Source organism: Macaca thibetana, chromosome 1 (genome assembly GCF_024542745.1).
Source record: "Macaca thibetana thibetana isolate TM-01 chromosome 1, ASM2454274v1, whole genome shotgun sequence".
NCBI classification, from domain to species: Eukaryota; Metazoa; Chordata; class Mammalia; order Primates; family Cercopithecidae; genus Macaca; species Macaca thibetana.
In genome coordinates this window covers 31,552,800-31,574,945 of record NC_065578.1, presented here as the reverse complement: position 1 = coordinate 31,574,945, position 22,146 = coordinate 31,552,800, and the positions used below count along the sequence as shown (strand labels likewise).

The 22,146-nt window shown below is 45.0% G+C and overlaps 2 protein-coding genes and 1 long non-coding RNA gene across 4 annotated transcripts in view; 1 reads left to right on the top strand and 2 right to left on the bottom strand.

Moving 5' to 3' along the window:
* The window catches only part of LOC126958546 (uncharacterized), a 100,444-nt gene extending 85,640 nt beyond the window's left edge, over positions 1-14,804 (top strand). Inside the window, exon 2 of the long non-coding RNA XR_007727216.1 lies at positions 14,687-14,804. This is a non-coding gene — a long non-coding RNA (uncharacterized LOC126958546). The remainder of the gene's footprint in view (positions 1-14,686) is intronic.
* Positions 1-22,146, bottom strand: part of RBBP4 (RB binding protein 4, chromatin remodeling factor) — a 418,599-nt gene that overhangs the window by 86,633 nt on the left and 309,820 nt on the right. The gene's annotated exons all lie outside the window — the stretch shown is intronic.
* ZBTB8A (zinc finger and BTB domain containing 8A) overlaps positions 1-22,146 on the bottom strand; it is a 70,414-nt gene that overhangs the window by 5,211 nt on the left and 43,057 nt on the right. For both annotated transcript variants that reach the window (XM_050795682.1, XM_050795672.1), the window contains exons 3-4: positions 10,120-10,943; positions 5,072-5,241 (exon numbers count right to left, since the gene is read on the bottom strand). In XM_050795682.1, the coding sequence (XP_050651639.1) occupies positions 5,072-5,241; positions 10,120-10,942 (993 nt within the window). In that variant the 5' untranslated portion in view covers position 10,943. The remainder of the gene's footprint in view (positions 1-5,071; positions 5,242-10,119; positions 10,944-22,146) is intronic.

Genomic DNA, 22,146 nt, shown 5'->3' with positions numbered 1-22,146 from the left:
TGCACTTATTTATTTTTATTATTTATTTATTTATTTATTTTTGAGACAGCATCTTACTCTGTCGCCCAGGCTGGAGTGCAATAGCGCAATGTCAGCTTGCTACAACTTCCGCCTCCCGGGCTCAAGCAATTCTCTTACTTCTGCCTCCTGAGTAGCTGGTATTACAGGCACACGCCACCATGCCCAGCTAATTTTTGTATTTTTAGTAGAGATAGGTCATGTTGGTCAGGCTGGTCTTGAACTCCTGACCTTGTCATCCATGTGCCTCGGATGCCCACAGTGCTGGGATTACAGGCGTGAGCCACTGTGTCCAGCATACTTTTTATTTTTAAGATAGGGTCTCCCTCTGTCACCCAGGCTAGGGTGTTGTGGTGACCATAGCTCACTGCAGCCTCAACCTCCCAGGCTCAAGCAATCCTCCCATCCCAACCTACCAAGAAGCTGGGATTACAGATGCATGCCACCACACCTGGCTAATTAAAAGAAATTGGCCGGGCGCTGTGGCTCAAGCCTGTAATCCCAGCACTTTGGGAGGCCGAGACGGGCGGATCACGAGGTCAAGAGATCGAGACCATCCTGGCTAACACGGTGAAACCCAGTCTCTACTAAAAAATACAAAAACCTAGCTGGGCAAGGTGGCGGGCGTCTGTAGTCCCAGCTACTCGTGAGGCTGAGGCAGGAGAATGGCGTGAACCCGGGAGGCGGAGCTTGCAGTGAGCTGAGATCCGGCCACTGTACTCCAGTCTGGGCGACAAAGCGAGACTCTGTCTCAACAAAAAAAAAAAAAAAAAAAAATTTTTTAGAGAAAGGGTCTTGCTATGTTGTCCAGTCTGAACATATCTTAATTTGAGGTGGTGGTGGGGGTGGAATCTCTCTTGTTTTGTGTATTAATTTTTTGTTATTTTACTAGAGAAAGATAAATATTGTAAAAATTTAAATGTATCAATATTTTAGATAGAAGGAGTACTTGCCATTTTTATTAATAAAAGATCTGCTGGAGAGAGGACCACACAGGGATTGGAAGGCTTGGGGTTCTAGTCATTTACTATCTTCGTCACTTACTAACCATGTATCTTGGAGCAAGTAATTTAAAACATTATATAAACTTGCTTTAGGGTGACAGTTAAAATATTTAACTGGTAAGATATGGGCACCACCCAGACAGATGAGAAACCTGACTAATTCTACTGGACACTCGTCATAAACAATTACTATGGTGCTGGTTCTACGTATCAGCGTAGTATTATCTTTGCTTGCTTCCTGTGGCTAATGGGAATACCACTCACAGGGCTAACATGAGGACCAAATGAGTTAACGTGTAAAATGCCTTGGTAAACAGCTGTAGTTGAGGAATAATTAGGTACTATAATTAGTAATAAACAACTTTGTTCAACAGCTGTCAGAACAGTAGATTATGGGTTCTAATCTAAAAATTATAAAAATTAATTGTATAGGCCGGGCACGGTGGCTCACGCCTGTAATCCCAGCACTTTGGGAGGCCGAGGCGGGCGGGTCGCTTGAGGTCAAGAGATCGAGACCATCCTGGCTAACACGGTGAAACCCCGTCTCTACTAAAAATCAAAAAAAAAAAAAAAAAATTAGCCAGGCCTGGTGGCGGGTGCCTGTAGTACCAGCTACTCAGGAGGCTGAGGCAGGAGAATGGCGTGAACCTGGGAGGTGGAACTTGCAGTGAGCTGAGATCGCACCACTGTGCTCCAGCCTGGGCAACAGAGCAAGACTCCATCTCAAAAATAAATAAATAAATAAATAAATAAATAAATAAAGTCAGGACAGTGTAGAAGTAGGCCACCAAACACAGTAAAAATACCCAAGAAGCTGGACACGGTGGTCCACACCTGTAATTCCAGCACTTTGGGAGGCCAAGGTGGTTGGATCACTTCAGGTCAGGAGTTTGAGACCAGCCTGGCCAACATGGTAAAACTCCATTTTTACTAAAAAAAAAATACAAAAATTAGCTGGGCATGGTGGCACATGTCTGTAATCCCAGCTATGCAGGAGGCTGAGGAAGGAGAATCACTTGAGCCTGGGAGGCGGAGGTTGCAGTAAGCTGAGATTGCGCCACTACACTCCAGCTTAGATGACAGAGTGAGACTCCATCTCAAAAAAAAAAAATCCAAGAAAGCTAATATAGCCTGGTAAAATATGTAGGAAAGCGTATGTAACTACCACTAGTACAGTTATTATCCTGTGCATAACTGTTGACATATTAATCAGTAAACACTAAAAGTACACGATTTGAATGAATCCTGATTTCTCCTGAGATAGTAATATTATGTCTACTAGATTGGGCGTGGTGACTCACACCTGTAATCCCAGCACTTTGGGAGGTGGAGGTGGGTGGATCACTTGAGGCCAGGAGTTCAAGACCAGCCTGGCCAACATGGTAAAACCCCGTCTCTACTAAAAATTAAAAAAAAAAAAAAAAAAAAGTAGCTGGGTATGGTGGTGTGTGCTTGTAATCCCAGCTACTCGGGAGGCCAAGGCAGGAGAATCTCTTGAACTCAGCAGGTGGAGGTTGTGGTGAGTTGAGATCATGCCACTGCACTCCAGCCTGGATGACAGAGCGAGACTCTGTCTCAAAAACAAAACAAAACAAAAAACTATGGGTATCAAATGTGGTATTGTTTTTGTTACAAGCTCTGATACAGATTCATGTCCATCCCTCCAAAATATATATCTTCTAACTCCATCCACTGAAATAGTGTAAAAGAAATGACACCTCCATAACAATGATTGCCCAGACTTTGAGCTCTAATTTCACTTTCCATTAAAGAAAACGGATTGAGAAATGGCTGGTTCCAGCTCTGTTGTAGGGAAAGTACAAAGTGAGTCTTGGCCTCTTTTGGAGTCAGAGAACAAGGACACTTTCAAAATTTAATGGAGTTGTGACAAAAGGAGACAAGAGCCAGTGTCAAGGTAGAGACTGTTCACTGGATAAAACTGAAAATTTGAGTATCAAAAAGAATAATAATTGTGGATCCAGACATAATAAACCAATACAAATTCCTGAGACCATCGGATATCTAAAAATATAAGACCAGCAGGTGTGGTGGCTCATGCCTGTAATCCCAGTACTTTGGGAGGCCGAGGTGGATGGATCACTCAAGGTCAGGAATTCAAGACCAGCTTGGCCAACATGGTGAAACCCCACCTCTACTAAACATACAAAAACTGGCCAGGTGCGGTGGCTCAAGCCTGCAATCCCAGCACTTTGGGAGGCCAAGACGAGTGGATCACGAGGTCAGGAGATCAAGACCATCCTGGCTAACACGGTGAAACTCCGTCTCTACTAAGCCAGATTCCGTCTCAAAAAAGAGAAAAAAAAAAAAAAATACAAAAACTAGGTGGGCACCTGTAGTCCCAACTACTTGGGAGGCTGAGGCAGGAGAATTGCTTGAATCTGGGAGGCAGAGGTTGCAGTGGGCCAAGATCACACCATTACATTCCAGCCTGGGCAACAGAGCAAGACTCTGTCTCCAAAAAAAAAAAAGAAAGAAAGCAGGTATAGTGAAGACCCTCTCTGGTTGGACAGCAGCAACTAGACTGAGATCCTTCCAGACAAGGATTCAGTAATCACTGGTAGATGCTGAGTATCTGCAGTGGTGATTCTGACCTAGACACTTAAAACATTTATACAGTTTACATTATCTTTGGCTCTGAACAGACCGGTATATAAAAACATGTTAGACTAAGTGAATTAAAATGGAAATATAAAACTATTTACCATGAAAAGAATATACCCCACTTCAAGGTCTAAAAGGACAATAAAATCAATATATATAATTATGCTTTATGTGCAAAGTAAAAACACTAAGTTGGAGAAATTTTAAATATGGTAGAGTTGTGTGAAAATATTTCCCTCAGCAAATGAGATGATCCTAAAGCCCATAATGTAAATTTTTTTTTTTTTTTTTTTTTTTTTTTTTTGAGACGGAGTCTCACGCTGTTGCCCAGGCTGGAGTGCAGTGGCGCGATCTTGGCTCACTGCAAGCTCCGCCTCCTGGGTTCACGCCATTCTCCTGCCTCAGCCTCCTGAGTAGCTAGGACTACAGGCGCCCGCCACCGCGCCCGGCTAATTTTTTGTATTTTTAGTAGAGACGGGGTTTCACTGTGGTCTCGATCTCCTGACCTTGTGATCCGCCCGCCTCGGCCTCCCAAAGTGCTGGGATTACAGGCTTGAGCCACCGCGCCCGGCATTTTTTTTTTTTTTTTTTTTTTAACACAGGGTCTCACTGTGTCATCCAGGCTGGAGTGCAGTGGCTTGATCTTAGCTCACTGTAACCTCCACTTCCTGGGTTCAGGCGATTCTTGAAAATACAAAAATTAGCCCGGCGTGTTGGTGCAGGCCTGTAGTCCCAGCTACTCAGGAGGCTGAGGAGGAAGGATAATTTGAGCCTGAGAAGTTGTGGCTGCAGTGAGCTGAGATGGTGCCACTGCACTCCAGCCTGGGCGATAGAGAGAGACCCTGTCTCAAACAAAACAAAACAAAGCCGAGCGTGGTGGCTCATGCCTGTAATCCCAGCACTTTTGGGAGGCGAAAGCAGGTGAATCACCTGAGGTCAGGTGTTGGAGACCAGCCAGGCCAATGTAGTGAAACCCCATCTCTACTAAAAATACAAAAATTAGCCGGGCGTGGCACACCCCTGTAATCCCAACTACTCGAGAGGCTGAGGCGGGAGAATTGCTTGAACCCGGGAGGCAGAGGTTGCAGTGAGCTGAGATTGTTGGCTGGGCAACGAGTGAAACTCCATCTCAAGAAAACAAAAACTCCATCTTAGCTAACACAGTGAAACCCTGTCCCTACTAAAAATCCAAAAAAAAAAAAAAAAGAAATTAGCTGGGCGTGGTGGCAGGCACCTGTAGTCCCAGCTATTAGGGAAGCTGAGGCAGGAGAATGGCGTGAACCCAGGAGGCAGAGGTTGCAGTGAGCCGAGATCGCGCCACTACACTCTAGCTTGGGCGACAGAGCGAGACTCCATCTCAAAACAAACAAACAAACAAAGAAAACAAAAAAGAATTAGTAAAACGATGAAAAAAAAATCATACATACTGTTCGAAAATGGCTACTTAGATGGTCTAGTCTGCTAAATCTTTTTCCGCAGGCTTGACATGGATAGGGCTTTTCTCCTGTATGACAGCGAAGGTGGCGCTTTAGGTCTGCCTTCCGCTTCACCACATGTGGGCAGTACGGGCACTTGAATCGCATCCGGGGCAGATCATCTGTCAAGAGACGCTTTGATTAAATCATTGGAAAGTTTGTGGGGAAAAGAAAGAGATCAGCCTGTTACTGTGTCTATATAGAAAGAAGTAGACATAAGAGACTCCATTTTGTTCTGTATTTGAGATGCTGTTAATCTGTGACCCTACCCCCAACCTTGTCCTTACAAGAGACATGTGCTGTGGTAACTCAAGGTTTAATGGATTTTGGGCGTGCAGGGTGTGTCTTTGTTCCTAGAAAAGCTAGGTATTGTCCAAGGTTTATCCCCATGTGATAGGATGAAACAATGTTGCTAAAAGGTTTATCTCAAGGCACAGGATTTTCCTTTAAACTTATTCATGTCACAGAGATCCTTGTTCTTATGTCTTACTGCTAATTTCCTCCCTAAAAACGATCCTATTGTCCTGCCACTCCCTTATCTTTAAGATGGTAAAGATAATTATCTATAAATACTAAGGGAACTCAGAGGCCGGTGCCGGCGTGGGTCCTCTGTAAGCTGAGCGCCGGTCCCCTGGGCCCCTGCTTTTCTTTCTCTATACTTTGTCTCTGTGTCTTATTTCTTTTCTCAAGTCTCTCGTTCCACCTAACGAGAAACACCCACAGGTGTGGAGGGGCAGGCCACCCCTTCAAAGTTCATAATAACAATTCTAATAACAGAAAGAATCCAATCCAATCCCACTGGAAACAAGAAAAAAATAAACTTAAAAAAAATTATGAAATAAAAAGAATGCACAAAGAGTTGGTGAGCCCAAAAAATAACAGATGAAAGAAATTTTATTAAGACTAGATTGTCAATGTAATTCTAAGTATAGAACTTTAACTTCAGTATTTGATATATTTAGAAAGTTGGGTAAATTCGGCTGGGCATGGTGGCTCATGCCTGTAATCCCAGCACTATGGGAGGCCAAGGCGGGCAGATCACGAGATCAGGAGATCGAGACCATCCTGGCTAACCCAGTGAAACCCCTTCTCTGCTAAAAAATACAAAAAATTAGCCGGGCATGGTGGCAGGCGCCTGTAGTCCCACCTACTCGGGAGGCTGAGGCAGGAGAATGGTGTGAACCCAGGAGGTAGAACTTGCAGTGAGCTGAGATGGCGCCACTGCACTCCAGCCTGGGCGACAGAGCGAGACTCCGTCTAAAAAGATAAATAAATAAAAAATAAAAAAAAGCAGCCGGGCGCGGTGGCTCAAGCCTGTAATCCCAGCACTTTGGGAGGCCGAGACGGGCGGATCACGAGGTCAGGAGATCGAGACCATCCTGGGTAACACAGTGAAACCCCGTCTCTACTAAAAAAAAAATACAAAAACTTAGCCGGGCGAGGTGGCAGGCGCCTGTAGTCCCAGCTACTCGGGAGGCTGAGGCAGGAGAATGGCGTGAACCCGGGAGGCGGAGCTTGCAGTGAGCTGAGATCCGGCCACTGCACTCCAGCCTGGGTGACAGAGCGAGACTCCGTCTCAAAAAAATAAATAAATAAATAAATAAAAAATAAAAATAAAAAAAAGCAAGTTGGGTAAATTCAGACTGATACAGACTGCCATGCTTTTTTTTTTTTTTGGGGGATGGAGTTTCACTCTCGCCCAGGCTGGAGTGCAAGACGCAATCTCTGCTCACTGCAACCTCCACCTCCTGGGTTCAAGCAATTCTCTTGCCTCAGTCTCTTGAGTAGCTGGGATTATAGACACGCACCAGAACGCCTAGCTAATTTTTGTGTTTTTAGTAGAGACAGGGTTTCACCATGTTGGTCAGGCTGGTCTCGAACTCCTGACCTCGTGATCCGCCCGCCTCTACCTCCCAAAGTACTGGGATTACAGGCATAAGCCACTGTGCCTGGCCTGCCGTGCCTTTTTTTTTTTTTTAATTTAATGCATTAGGGTCATTAGATTTTAAATGTAAAATAGTACTATATTTTAAAACTGTACACAATTTCAAAGTAAAAGTATTTAATATTTAAGCTTTTTTCTTGGAGGAAAATCACTTGAGGTCAGGGGCTTGAGACCAGCTTGGCCAACATGGTAAAACCCCATCTCTACCAAAAGTAAAAAAAAATAGCCAGGTGTGGTGGCGCATGCCTGTAATCCCAGCGTTTTGGGAGGCTGAGGTGGTAGAATCGCTTGAACCCGTGAGGTGAAAGTTGCAGTGAGCCAAGATTGTGCCACTGCACTCCAGTCTAGGCAACAGTGTGAGACCCTGTCTCAAAAAAAAAATAAAATAAATAAATAAATAAATAAATAAATAATTATTGTTCAATTTTGGTATGACAATAGTATTGTAGTTTTTTCCTATACTATTTTAAGGACACATTCTGAACGATTTACAAGTGAAAACATATGATGTCTGAGATTGGTTTAAAAGTAATAAAGGGAGTGGGTTAGGGATAAGGATACAGACATGAGACAGGCCATGAGTTAGAGGTTGTGGGACTAGGTCATGGATGCATGGAGGTTAATTATACCATTCTCTTTTTACTTTTGTATATGTTTGAAACTTTTATAAAATAAAAATCAGGCTGGACACAGTGGCTCATTCCTGTAATCCCAGCACTCTGGGAGGCTGAGGTGGGAGGATCATTTCAGGCCAGGAGTTCAAGACCAGCCTGGGAAATATAATGAGACCCACCATCTCTACAAAATAGCAAAATAAAATAAAATAAATATGTAATTTGTATCTTACAACCTTGAGGAGTTTCATTTTAATATAATTTTCCTTTAAATTTACATGGAAACTATTAGGCAAATTTGTTAACTGATTAACTGGGGGGAAAATTGTATGATACGCATTTCTTATCCCTATTCTCTACTTCCAGAGTGAGGGAGGATTATTCTGAAACTGTCAATTTACATGATCTTTCTGCGTTTTACTATTATCATGAAAATGAGATGTCTCATGTTGCACATTGGTCCACTGTAGACTTACAGGACCAGTGTCATGGGTTGTATGTGAGGTGTTCTTTTTTGGGTGGGAGATGGGCTCTATGTTTCCTCTGCTGGTCTTTTAACTCCTGGGCTCAAGTGATGCTCTGCCTTAGCCTCCCCAGTAGCTAGGACTACAGGCATTCCTTAAAAAAAAAAAAATGATGTGTTGGGCGCAGCGGCTCATGCCTGTAATCCCAGCACTTTGGGAGGCCGAGGAGGTCAGATCACCTGAGGTCAGGAGTTCAAGACCAGCCTGGGAAACGTGCAGAAACCCCGTCTCTACTAAAAATACAAAAAATTAGCTGGGCGTGGTGGCAGACGCCTGTAATCCCAGCTATTCCGGAGGCTGAGGCAGGAGAATTGCTTGAACCCGGGAGGCAGAGGTTGCGGTGAGCCGAGATTGCGCATTGCACTCCGGCCTGGGCAACAAGAACAAAATTCCGTCTCAAAAAAAGAAGAAAAAAAATGTATTTGTATCTTTTTTTTTTTTTTTTTTTTTTGGAAATGGAATCTCCCTCTGTCACCCAGGCTGGAGTACAGTGGTGTGATCTCAGCTCACCACAACCTCCACCTCCCGGGTTCAAGCAATTTTCCTGCCTCAGCCTCCTGAGTAGCTGGTATTACAGGCGTGTGCCACGCCCAGCTTATTTATTTTGTATTTTTAGTAGAGACAGGGTTTCACCATATTGGCCAGGCTGGTCTTGAACTCCTGACTTTGTGATCTGCCTGCCTCATCCTCCCAAAGTGCTGGGATTACAGGCGTGAGCCACCACGCCCAACCTGTGTTTGTATCTTAATAAGCTAAATATTCCTCTGAGTAAATACATAGAAAAAAAAAAGACTATTTAAAAGTGAAAATATCGGCCGGGCGCGGTGGCTCAAGCCTGTAATCCCAGCACTTTGGGAGGCCGAGACGGGCGGATCACGAGGTCAGGAGATCGAGACCATCCTGGCGAACACGGTGAAACCCCGTCTCTACTAAAAAATACAAAAAACTAGCTGGGCGAGGTGGCGGGCGCCTGTAGTCCCAGCTACTCGGGAGGCTGAGGCAGGAGAATGGTCTAAACCCGGGAGGCGGAGCTTGCAGTGAGCTGAGATCTGGCCACTGCACCCCAGCCTGGGCAGAGCAAGACTCTGTCTCAAAAAAAAAAAAAAAAGTGAAAATATGTGTCTTAGAGATTGAACTATTTAGAAAAGAGCTTTAAACATTTAAGAGTAATCTAACCACCCACAGATACAGGTTTGAAAAATCATGGGTTCTGACCCTTAGTACTCTTATTATTTGGATTGTCATTATATTTATTCAATATTATTTTGAATAAATCCACGTTTTATGAAACAAATTTCTTCTTCCTTTTTTTTTGAGACACAGTCTCGTTCTATTGCCCAGGATGGAGTGCAGTGGTGCAATCCCAGCTCACTGCAACCTCTGCCTCCCAGGCTCAAGTGATTCTCCTGCCTCAGCCTCCTGAGTAGCTGAGACTACAGGTGTGCACCACTATGCCTGGCTAATTTTTTTTGTTTTTTGAGAAGGACTCCTGCTCTGTCACCCAGGCTGGAGGGCAGTGGCGCAATCTCAGCTCCCTGCAACCTCCGCCTCCTGGGTTCAGGTGATTCTCCTGCCTCAGCCTCCTGAATAGCTGGGATTACAGGCACATGCCACCATGTCCCGCTCATTTTTTTGTACTTTTAGTAGAGATGGGGTTTTGCCATGTTGACCAGGCTGGTCTTGAACTCCTGACCTCAGGTGATCTGCCCACCTCAGCCTCCCAAACTGCTGGAATCACAGGCGTGAGCCACCACGCCTGTCGTTACTAAATAAATTTCATTACAGAAATAGAACTTTTGAAAAAAATCAGTTGCTTCAACTGCTTAGAGCACCTGAAACTAAGGGTGTTTTGACAGAAGACCGATTTATATAGCACTTTGGAACCTAGAGGAGGGGACTTATGCCCTTCTTGGGTACCTGGAAAACTTTTGGATGTGACATCAGATCCTTGACCGTACTGATAGCCAACAGGAGGAGAGTCCATTTCAGCATCAATTTGTGCTTGTTCTTCAGACTGGGAAACATGGCTGGAAGAATCAGATGTTCGTGCTTCTCGTTTGCTTGACTTATAATGAGTAACTTCAGAAGGCTGTGACATTCTCAAATGTTTGGTCTTTTTAATGGACTCTTTCCTTGGTTCACGCTTGGCCAAGGGTTGTTGAGTATTCTTCTGGGAGGCTGGATGATAATTATACTTATTCCAAGATTTTCCACTTATTATACCTGCTCCTTGCTCTGGGCTTAGGTGAGAACGTGGAGAACTGCTTCCTTCTTGCCAGCCACCACTATAAAAAGAGGAACGTTCTACACCATTAGAATTGGCATCTTTATCTGAGAGACTGAAATAGCGATCTTTTTCTTTCTCACTAATGTCTAAGGAAGATTTAATAAAAGTCTTACATACACTTATGACATCAGTCATCTGAAGGAAGCTAGCAGCCGACATTACTTCTATGACATTCTGACCAGTAAGAGACAGTTTGCCAGAATATACGAAGTCCAAGATAACTGTAAAAGTGTCAGGGGAGAAAGCCTGAAATGTAGCTGTGGTTGGCTGACTTGTCTCTTTTGAATTCTGAGAAAGAAGCATTTTAAAGTAGCCGCTACTAGCAAATAATACATTTCGATGTGCTTTGAAGACCTTCCCTTCAACTAGAATACTGCAGTCACAAAATACATCTTGCCTGCGCTGCTCGTTCAGTTGCTGCAGGAGGTGAGACTGATGAGAGGAGATCTCCATTCTGAAGAGGAAAAGACACGTGTGGTTACCAAAACCTACATTACAATTATTTTATTTTGTTTTGAGACAGGATCTTGCTCTGTTGCCCAGGCTGCAGTGCAGTGGTGTGATCAAAGCTCACTGCGGCTGGGCACAGTGGCTCACTCCTGTAAGCCCAGCACTTTGGGAGGCTGAGGCGGGGGGATCACCTGAGGTCAGGAGTTCGAGGCCAGCCTGGACAACATGGTAAAACCCTGTCTCTACCAAAAATACAAAAATTAGCTGGGTGTGGTGGCGGATGCCTGTAATCCCAGCTACCTGGGAGGCTGAGGCAGACGAATTGCTTGAACCTGGGAGGCAGAGGTTGCAGTGAGCCAAGATTGCACCACTGCACTCGAGCCTGGGCCACAGAGCAAGACTCCATCTCAAAAAACAAACACCCAAAAAACAAACAAATAAAAAATGCTCACTGCAACCTTAAACTCCTGGTTTCAGTGATTCTCCTACCTCAGCCTCCAAGTAGCTGGGACTACAGGTGTGCACCACCATGCCTGGCTTTTTTTTTTTTTTTAATAGAGATAAGGTCTCGCTATGTTACCCCAGCTGGTCTCTAACTCTTGGACTCAAGCAATCCTCCTGCCTCAGCCTCCCAAAGTGAACAATCCTTTTCTAAGGTGAGTCAACTAAAATAATAATCAGAAGCCTCTTTTATTCCATTAAGAACTCTTTCTTGTTGGAGAATATAATTGCCAAGACACAGAAGATAATAGGTTTCAACACATCACTTAATACTAGACTGTTATCACCTGGGCACGGTGGCTTATGCCTGTAATCCCAGCACGCTGGGAGGCTGAGGCGGGCAGATCACAAGGTCAAGAGCCAAAGATCATCCTGGCCAACATGATGAAACCCCGTCTCTACTAAAAATATGAAAATTAGCTGGGCGTGGTGGTGCACGCCTGTAGTCCCAGCTGTTCAGGAGGCTGAGGCAGGAGAATCGCTTGAACCTGGGAGGTGGAGGTTGCAGTGAGCTGAGGTCGCAGCACTGCACTCCAGCCTGGCAATAGAGCAAGGCTCTGTCTCAAACAAAAACAAAAACAAAAAACCAAAAAAAAAAAACAAAAAAAAAAAACCTGAGACTAGTTTTTTAGAAAATTACTTGTTTTATTAGCAAAATTCATTGAGCATCTTCTTCTTCTTTATTTATTTATTTTTTTTGAGACAGAGTCTTGCTCTGTAACCCAGGCTACAGTGCAGTGGCACGATCTTAGCTTACTGCAACCTCCACCTCCCAGGTTCAAGCGATTATCCTGCCTCAGCCTCCCGAGTAGCTGGGATTACAGGCACCCGCCATCGCGCCCGCGATCGTGCCTGGCTAATTTTTGTATTTTTTTTTTTTTTTTGAGACGGAGTCTCGCTCTGTCGCCCAGGCTGGAGTGCAGTGGCGCGATCTCGGCTCACTGCAAGCTCCGCCTCCCGGGTTCACGCCATTCTCCTGCCTCAGCCTCCCGAGTAGCTGGGACTACAGGCGCCCACAACCGCGCCCGGCTAATTTTTTGTATTTTTAGTAGAGACGGGGTTTCACCGTGGTCTCGATCTCCTGACCTTGTGATCCGCCCGCCTCGGCCTCCCAAAGTGCTGGGATTACAAGGCGTGAGCCACCGCGCCCGGCAATTTTTGTATTTTTAGTAGAGATGGGGTTTCACCATCTGGCCAGGCTGGTCTTGAACTCCTAACCTCGTGATCCACCCGCCTTGGACTCCCAAAGTGCTGGGATTACAGGCGTGAGGCACCGTGCCCAGCCTTCTTTCATTTTTTAACTATAGAGATGAGGTCTCACTATGTTGCCCAAGCTGATCTTGAACTCCTAGGCTCAAGAGATCCTCTGGCCTCAGCATCCCAAAATACTAGGATTACAGGCATGAGCATGTTCAATAAATCAGGCCTTTTGCTATATGTTGAGCCAACACATTTGATTTTTGCCTTCATGTTGTTTTCAATCTAAAACGGTTATCAGACATTAAACAAAGACTCCAGCCCAGGGTGGTAGCTCATGCCTGTAATCCCAGCACTTTGGGAGACAGAGGCAGGAGGATAGCTTGAGCCTAGGAGTGAGAGAATAGGCTATTCAACATAGCAAGACCCTATCTCTACAAAAAAATATATATATATATATTTTTTAATATATATATTTATATATTTATTAAAAAATATATATATATATATATATTTTTTTAAATTAGCCAGGTGTGATGGAGAGCACCTGTAGTCCTAGCTATTTCGGAGGCTGAGGCAGGAGGATCACTTGAATCCAGGGGGTGGAGGCTGCAGTGAGCCATGATCACAACACTCACTGCACACCAGCCTGGGCCACAGAGACTCTGTCTCTGAAAAAGTTAAATTATAGGTGGCTCACACCTGTAATACCAGCACTTTGGAAGGCTGAGGCAGGTGGATCACTTGAGGTCAGGAGTTCAAGACCAGCCTGGCCAACATGGCGAAACCCCATTTCTACTAAAAAAAAAAAAAAAAAAAAAGTCGGGCATCATGGCGCACACCTGTAATCCCAGTTACTTGGGAGGCTGAGGCAGGAGAATTGCTTGAACCCAGGAAGTGAAGGTTGCAGTGAGCCGAGATTGCACCACTGCACTCCAGCCTGGGCGACAGAGTGAGATTCCATATATATATATGTGTGTGTGTGTGTGTGTGTGTATAGTTAAATTTAATTAAATTCAACAAAGACTTGCATGAAGTTACAATGACAAGTGCTAAGAAAGAAAGAAGGTGCTATGAGTAGTATAAAGGGGCTATGAGTAGTATCCTAGCTTAGACTGAGATGGAGAAGGTTGGGGATACCTCTTTAGAAGTAACATTTAAACTGAGACCTCAAAGGTGAGCAGGAATTAGCCAGGTAGAGTGAGGAGAAAAATTTCTGGTTCCAGCAAAATAGTGGTGAAAACTTTTCTGCCACAAATCCCTAGAGATGCTGGATAAAATACAGCTGAAGTTTTTTAAAGGTGTGGCTGAGCTTGCAAGAAAGATGTAGAAATCCCTAGACGCCAGCTAAGCGGAGGCAGCACAGCCTGAGCTGTGTGGGCCAGTAATGGCTAAGGGACTAGGTCCTTACCAGTACCAAACTCTGATCTATTAGAGCTGACAGCTGGGAAGTTAGAACCCTCTGAGGACCACAACCTTAGTGAAAAGGGACTAAAAATTCTGACTAAGTCCAATGAGAAGGTAAAGAAAGTTTGTCTTTGCAGGGCCCTGGGTAGGGAAAAAAAGGCCCTAGGTGAAATACTGAAGCCCAGTGGTTTGCCTTGTGAGACTCTGGAGGCCAGATTTACTTTACCTGCTTGGTGTGGGAAATCTCAACCTGAAAAATTAACATAGGCCGGACACAGTGGCTCATGCCTGTAATCACAGCACTTTGGGAGGCTGAGACGGGCAGATCGCTTGAGCCCAGGAGTTCGAGATCAGCCTGGGCAACATGGTAAGATCCCCATCTCTATAAAAATAAATAAATAAAGTTTAAAAAAAGAAAAATTAACCTGAAAATTGATCCCGGGCTGGTAGTGCCTTCAGGGCACCTTGCAGAAGCAAATGTGACATTGCTCAGGAAGGGTGGGTCTCTGAACGCAAGCCAGGCAGAAATAAGCTGTGCTTAAGCTGAATTCAAAATCATTCCCCTCTGTACACAAAGTGGGTAATTGCAAATATTGTACAAACATGGTATCAAGTATCTCCTATCTTAAAAACAGAGGCCAGGTGTGGTGGCTCACGCCTGTAATCCCAGCACTTTGGGAGGCCAAGGCGGGCAGATCACCTGAGGTTAGGAGTTCAAGACCAGCCTGGCCAGCATGGTGAAACCCCATCTCTACTAAAAGTACCAAAAAATCAGCCGGGCATGGTGGAGCATACCTGTAATCCCAGCTACTCAGAAGGCCGACGTAGGAGATTTGCTTGACCCTGGGCGGTGGAGGTTGTAGTGAGAAGAGATTGCGCCACTGCACTCCAGTCTGGGCAACAGAGTGAGACTGCACCTCAAACAAACAGGCCGGGCGCGGTGCCTCACACCTGTAATCCCAGCACTTTGGGAGGCTGAGGCGGGCGGATCACTTGATGTCAGGATTTCTAGACCAGCCTGACCAACATGATGAAGCCCCATCTCTACTAAAAATACAAAAATCAGCTGGGTATGGTGGTGGGCGCCTGTAATCTCAGCTACTCAGGAGGGTGAGGCAGGAGAATCGCTTGAACCTGGGAGGCAGAAGCTGCAGTGAGCCGAGATTGCGACACTGCACTCCAGCCTAGGCGACAGAGCAAGACTGTAACTCAAAAACAAACAAACAGATGTGCCAACAAAAACTTCCCCTTTGGCCTGGGTGACACGAGACTCCGTCTCAAAAACAAAAAACCAAAAAAACTTCCCCTTGATTTCACACCTACATTTTGGCTTCTATTCCATTTTTCTTTTCAACTCCCTTTACACAAAATTCATTGAAATAGTTTTGTTCTGTTTTGTTTGTATTTGCTGTCTCCCTGTCTCTCTTGAACCCATTCCAGTCAGGTTTTCATCACCATCCATCAAAACCACTCTTTTTTTTTGAGTTAGAGTCTCACTCTATCACCTAGGCTAGAGTGCAGTGGCGTGATCTCGGCTTACTGCAACCTCTGCCTCCCGGGTTCAAGAGATTCTCCTGCCTCAGCCTCCTGAGTAGTTGGGATTACAGATGCGTGCTACCACACCCAGCTAATTTTTGTATTTTTGGTAGAGATGAGGTTTCACCATGTTGGCCAGGCTGGTCTCGAACTCCTGACTTCAGGTGATCTGCCTGCTTCGGCCTCCCAAAGTGCTGGGATTACAGGCGTTAGCCATCGGGACTGGCCAAAACCATCCTTTTTATGGTTATTAGTAACTTGCGTGTTGTCAAATCCAATGATCATTTCTTTGTCTTCATTTTGCCTACACAGTTGGTCATTGTCTTCATCCTAAAACACTTTTTTCACTTGACCACCAGGACACTACTCCTTCATGGCTCTCCTACCTCACCGGCTACTCCTTCTCAGTCTCCTTTGCTGGTTCTTCTCCATTTTCCTAATCTCCAAATTTTGGAATGTACAGGGTCTCAGGCCTCAAACATCTTCTCTACCTATATCGTTCCCTAGGGAGTATTTAGGATCCCATCCAGGCTCATAGTTTCAAACATCAAGCAAGCAATCAGTCCTGCACTGACACCAGCAAGTTGTCCTGTAATTCAATTCAATTCTAACACTATGTAACTGGAGAGAGCATCAGATCCCAGAGGTTGAAGGCTCAGTCCCAGAAGGCATCCCCCAACTTCTGATGCCAATTGCAGGCCCCAGCTTGTTTTATGTGTGCTTCTGACTAGCCAGCTATAAACTGGGGTTCCCATAATGCCCTCCTTAAGTTTGATTAATTTGCTAGAGTAGCTCACAGAACTTAGGAAAACACTTAAGTTTCTTGGTTTCTTATAAAAGATATTACAAAGGATATAGATTAAGAGATGCATAGGGCAAGGCACGTGGGAAGGCGCTTGGAGCTTCCACGCCCCCACCAAGTGCACCACCCTCCAGGAACCTCCACATGTTCAGCTATCTGGAAGCACTCCAAACCCAGGCCTTTTGGGTTTTATGGAAACTTCGTTATGTAGGCATGAATGATGATATCATTCGCCATTGGTGATCAAATTAACTTTTAGCCTCTCTCTCCTCCCCAGAGGCTGGGGGTGGGCTGAAAGTCCTACTTCTCTACTCCTGCTTGACCTTTCTGGTGACCAGCCCCAAACCTGAAGCTACCTAGAGGCTGCCAGTCAGCCAGCAGTCAATTCATGAGCATACAAAAAGACACCACTTTGGAGATTCTAAGGATTTTAGTTGTATGCCAGGAAAGAGGGATGAAGACCAAACACATATTTCATAATATGATAGCATCTTTTTAAAAAAATTATTTATTTTAAATAAATAGAGACACAGTCTCACTATGTTGCCCAGCTTGGTCTCAAACTGGTGGGCTGAAGCAATCCTCCTGCCTTGGCCTCCCTAAATGCTGGGATTACAGGCATGAGCCACCACGCCCAGCAAATCACAGCATCTTAACATGTGCAAAACCATACTTTTTGTTCACCTCCATCCTAAATCTACCTTTCCTACACTCTTATCCATCTTAGGAAACGTAACCTCCATTCTACCAGCTGTTTAGATCAAAGCCATTGTGTCATCTTTGACTCCATGTTGTTGGTTTCACCTTCAGAATAGCAAAATCCCACCACTTCTCTCCATGGCTGCTGCTGCCACCTTGATCCAAGTCACCATCACTTATCATCTAGAGGCTATTTGTTGAGATGGAGTTTTGCTCTTGTTGCCCCAGCTGGAGTGCAGTGGCGCAATCTCAGCTCACTGAAACCTCCGCTTTCAGAGTTCAAGTGATTCTCCTACCTCAGCCTCCCAAGTGGCTGGGATTACAGGCGCCCACCACCACGCCCAGCTAACTTTTGTATTTTTGTATTTTTTTATTTTTTTTGAGATGGAGTCTCGTTTTGTTGCCCAGGCTGGAGTGCAGTGACAAAATCTCGGCTCACTGCAAGCTCCGCCTCCCTGGTTCACGCCATTCTCCTGCCTCAGCTTCCCGAGTATCTGGGACTACAGCCGTCTGCAACCACACCTGGCTAATTTTTTTGTATTTTCAGTAGAGGCGGGGTTTCACCGTGTTAGCCAGCATGGTCTTGATCTCCTGACCTCGTGATCCGTCTGCCTCAGCCTCCCAAAGTGCTGGGATTACAGGCGTGAGCCACCGTGCCTGGCCTAATTTTTGTACTTTAAGTAGAGACAGATTTTGCCATGTTGGCCAGGCTGCTCTCAAACTCCTGACCTCAGCCGCCCGCCTCGGCCTCCCAAAGTGGCACCTGGCCCTAAAGGCTATTTTAATAGCCTCCTTGCAACTTCAGTCTAGTTTGAATACAGCAGCCAGAATGATCCTTCTAAAACATAAGTGAAATCACATTACTCCTCTACACAAAACTTTCCAATGGTTTATCATCCAACTCCAAAGTTCTCATAAGCTAAAATGCCCTATATGATCTGCATGCTTCCCATCCCAGTACTTCCACCATGCCTGGCTAATTTTTGTATTTTTATTATGTATTTATTTATTTTTCTTGAGACAGAGTCTTGCTTTGTCTCCCAGGCTGGAGTGCAGTGGCACAATCTCGGCTCACTGCAACCTCGGCCTCCTGGGTTTGTGCAGTTCTCCTACCTCAGCCTCCCAAGTAGCTGGGATTACAGGCGCCTGGCTAATTTTTGTATTTTTAGTAGAGATGGGGTTTCACCATGTTGGCCAGGCTGGTCTCAAACTCCTGACCTCGGGTGGTCAGCCCACCTTGGCTTCTCAAAGTGCTGGGATTACAGGCGTGGGTCACCACACCCAGTACCGATTTTAGTTTTAATACAGTCAAATTTATCAATCAGTTAGTGGTATGCTTCTTCTGTATTTTAAGAAATCCTTCCCTATCTCAAGGACATAAAGAATTTTTTAAAGTTCTGTTTTTCACTTTTAGGGCTTTAATTTACTTCAATTTATTTTGTACATAGTATTCTAATTTTTTTTTTCCATATAAACAACTTTTCTTGGCCGGGCGCGGTGGCTCAAGCCTGTAATCCCAGCACTTTGGGAGGCCGAGACGGGCGGATCACGAGGTCAGGAGATCGAGACCATCCTGGCTGACACAGTGAAACCCCGTCTCTACTAAAAAAAAAATACAAAAAAACTAGCCGGGTGAGGTGGCGGGCGCCTGTAGTCCCAGCTACTCGGGAGGCTGAGGCAGGAGAATGGCGTGAACCCGGGAGGCGGGGCTTGCAGTGAGCCAAGATCACGCCACTGCACTCCAGCCTGGGCGGCAGAGCGAGACTCTGTCTCAAAAAAATAAAATAAAATAAAATAAATAAACAACTTTTCTGGCACCATTTATTGAAAAGTTTATCCTTTCCCCACTATTTTGTTGTTGTTGTTTTATTTTATTGTATTTTATTTTTTTGAGACGGAGTCTTGCGCTGTCGCCCAGGCAGTGGCGCGATCTCGGCTCACTGCAAGCTCCGCCTCCCGGGTTCATGCCATTCTCCTGCCTCAGCCTCCTGAGTAGCTGGGACTACAGGCGCCTGCCACCGCGCCCAGCTAATTTTTTGTATTTTTAGTAGAAATGGGGTTTCACCGTGGTCTCGATCTCCTGACCTTGTGATCCGCCCACCTCGGCCTCCCAAAGTGCTGGGATTACAGGCGTGAGCCACCGCGCCCGGCCTGTTGTTGTTTTAAATAAGAGACAGGGTCTCACCATGTTGCCCAGGCTGGTCTCAAACTCCTGAGCTCAAGTGATCCGCCCACCTTGGCCTCCCAAAATGCTGGGATTACAGGCATGAGCCTCCACACCCAGCCTTCCCCACTAATTTGTAATGGTACTACTGTTATACATCTGGAGTCCATAATTTATGGATCTATTGATGAGATTTTTATTCAGTTCACTTTCTCAATTTGCCTGTCTCTGCACCAACACCTCACAGTATTACCAAAACTTTAAAATGAGTTGCCCCACCGCCTCAAGTTTTTTTTTTTTTGAGATGGAGTCACTCTCTGTTGCCCAGGCTGGTGTGCAGTGGTACAATCTCGGCTCACTGCATCCTCCAACCTCCAAAGTTCAAGCGATTTTCTTGCCTCAGCCTCCTGAGTAGCTGGGATTACAGACACACGCCACCATGCCTGGCTAATTTTTGTATTTTTAGTAGAGATGGGGTTTCACTATGTTGGCCAGGCTGGTCTCGAACTTCTGACCTCGTGATCCACCAGGCATGGCATCAAGTAACATTTTTTTCAAAAATGCTGTTGACCCTTCTACCTCATAAATATTAGCATCAGTTTGACAAGCTTCATTATTGTATTGAACTTCTAGATTAATTTAGGGGAGAATTCACATCTTTACAATGTTGAGTCTCACCATCCATGAACATGGTATAATTCTCCATTTATTCAGGTCTTTCATACTCTTCAATGTTATTTTCTCTGTTAAGATCTTACATATTTTTGTTAGATTTATTCCTACTGCTCATAGATTTTATTGCTATAATGAATGGGCACTTTTTTTCCTACTGCATTATTACTGGTTTATAGGCATACTATTCATATTTGTATATTAATCTGGTATGTAGCAACCTCTCTTATTAGCTAAAGTCTCTTATTAATTCTAATGGTTTATCCAAAGATTTTCTGAGTCCAAGTGCTATAGCTCATACCTATAATCCCAGCACTTTGGGAGAACAAGTTGGGAGAATCACTTGAGCCCAGGAGTTCAAGAGTGGCCTGAGCAACACAGGGAGACTCTGTCTCTACAAAAATAAGAAAATAGCACATATCTGTGGTCTTGGCTACTTGGGAGGCTGAGGTAGGATTGCTTGAGCCCAGGAGGTTGAGGCTGCAGTAAGTTACTGCACTTCAGCCTGAGCCTCAGAGCAAGACCCTTCTCAAAAAAAAAAAAAAAAAAAAAAAAAAAAAACCACCCAAAGATTTTCTGAAACATTCTTTGTAGATAATTATGTGTCTGCAGCCGGGCGCGGTGGCTCAAGCCTGTAATCCCAGCACTTTGGGAGGCCGAGACGGGCGGATCACGAGGTCGGGAGATCGAGACCATCCTGGCTAACACGGTGAAACCCCGTCTCTACTAAAAAAATACAAAAAACTAGCCGGGCGAGGTGGTGGGCGCCTGTAGTCCCAGCTACTCAGGAGGCTGAGGCAGGAGAATGGCGTGAACCCGGGAGGCGGAGCTTGCAGTGAGCTGAGATCCGGCCACAGCACTCCAGCCTGAGCGACAGAGCGAGACTCCGTCTCAAAAAAAAAAAAAAAAAAAAAAAGATAATTATGTGTCTGCAAATAAGGAGTTTTATTTCATGTAGTTCCATTTTTCTGCCTCATTTTTTTTTTTTTTTTTTTTTTTTTTTTTGAGACGGAGTCTTGCTCTGTCCCGCAGGCTGGAGTGCAGTGGCGCGATCTCGGCTCACTGCAAGCTCCGCCTCCTGGGTTTACGCCATTCTCCTGCCTCAGCCTCCCGAGTAGCTGGGACCACAGGCGCCCGCTACCTCGCCCGGCTAGTTTTTTTGTATTTTTAGTAGAGACGGGGTTTCACCGTGTTAGCCAGGATGGTCTCGATCTCCTGACCTTGTGATCCGCCCGCCTCGGCCTCCCAAAGTGCTGGGATTACAGGCTTGAGCCACCGCGCCCGGCCTCTGCCTCATTTCTTATATTTGTCCTACTGCATGGGCTAGGATCTCCCATAAAGTGTGGAACAGAGGCCATGACAGCAGGTGTCACTTGCTGAATGGAAACACTGCTAAAATTTAACTACTAATAATGATGCTTAGGCTGGGCATGGTGGCTTACATCTCTAATTTGGGCACTTTGGGAGGCCAAGGCAGGAGGATCACTTGAGGCCAGGAGTTTAAGATTTGAGACCAGCCTAGGCAACAAAGTGAGATCCTGTCTCTAGAAACAAAACAAAACAAAACAAAAATTAGCTGGGCATGGTAGCGTGCACCTGTGGTCCCAGCTACATGGTATGCTGAGGTGGTAGGATCCCTTGAGCCCAGGAGGTCAAGGTTGCAGTGATCCTTGTTTGTGCCACTGCACTCCAGCCTGGGTAACAGAGACAGACTCTATCAAAAAAAAAAAAAAAAAAAAAAAAAAAAAAGAATGACGACGTTTAATATAGGAGTTTGATTGGTACCCTTTGTTTTCAATTTGCTAAAACTTAAAAAATCATAAATTAGAGTTAAAATGTATTAAATGTTTATTCTGCATTTATACGTTTTCCCCTCTTTGTATATTAGTTTCCTAGGGCTGCCATTAACAAAGTACCACAAACTAGGTAACTTAAAAAAATATAATTTTATTGTCTTGCAATCTGGAGGCTAGAAATCCAAAATTAAATTGTCAACAGGATCATGTGTTTTCTGAAACCTGTAAGGGAGGAATCCTTCTTTATTTCATTCTATCTTCTGGTGGCCCTAGGTGTTCCTTGGTTTGAAGCAGCTTATCCCCAATCTCTGCCTCTGTCTTCATATGGCCATCTTCTCCCTCCATGTGTGTCTCTCTATCATTACAAAGTATTCTGTCCTCCTTGGTCAGGTGTGGTGACTCACACCTGTAATCCCAGCACTACCTTGGAGTA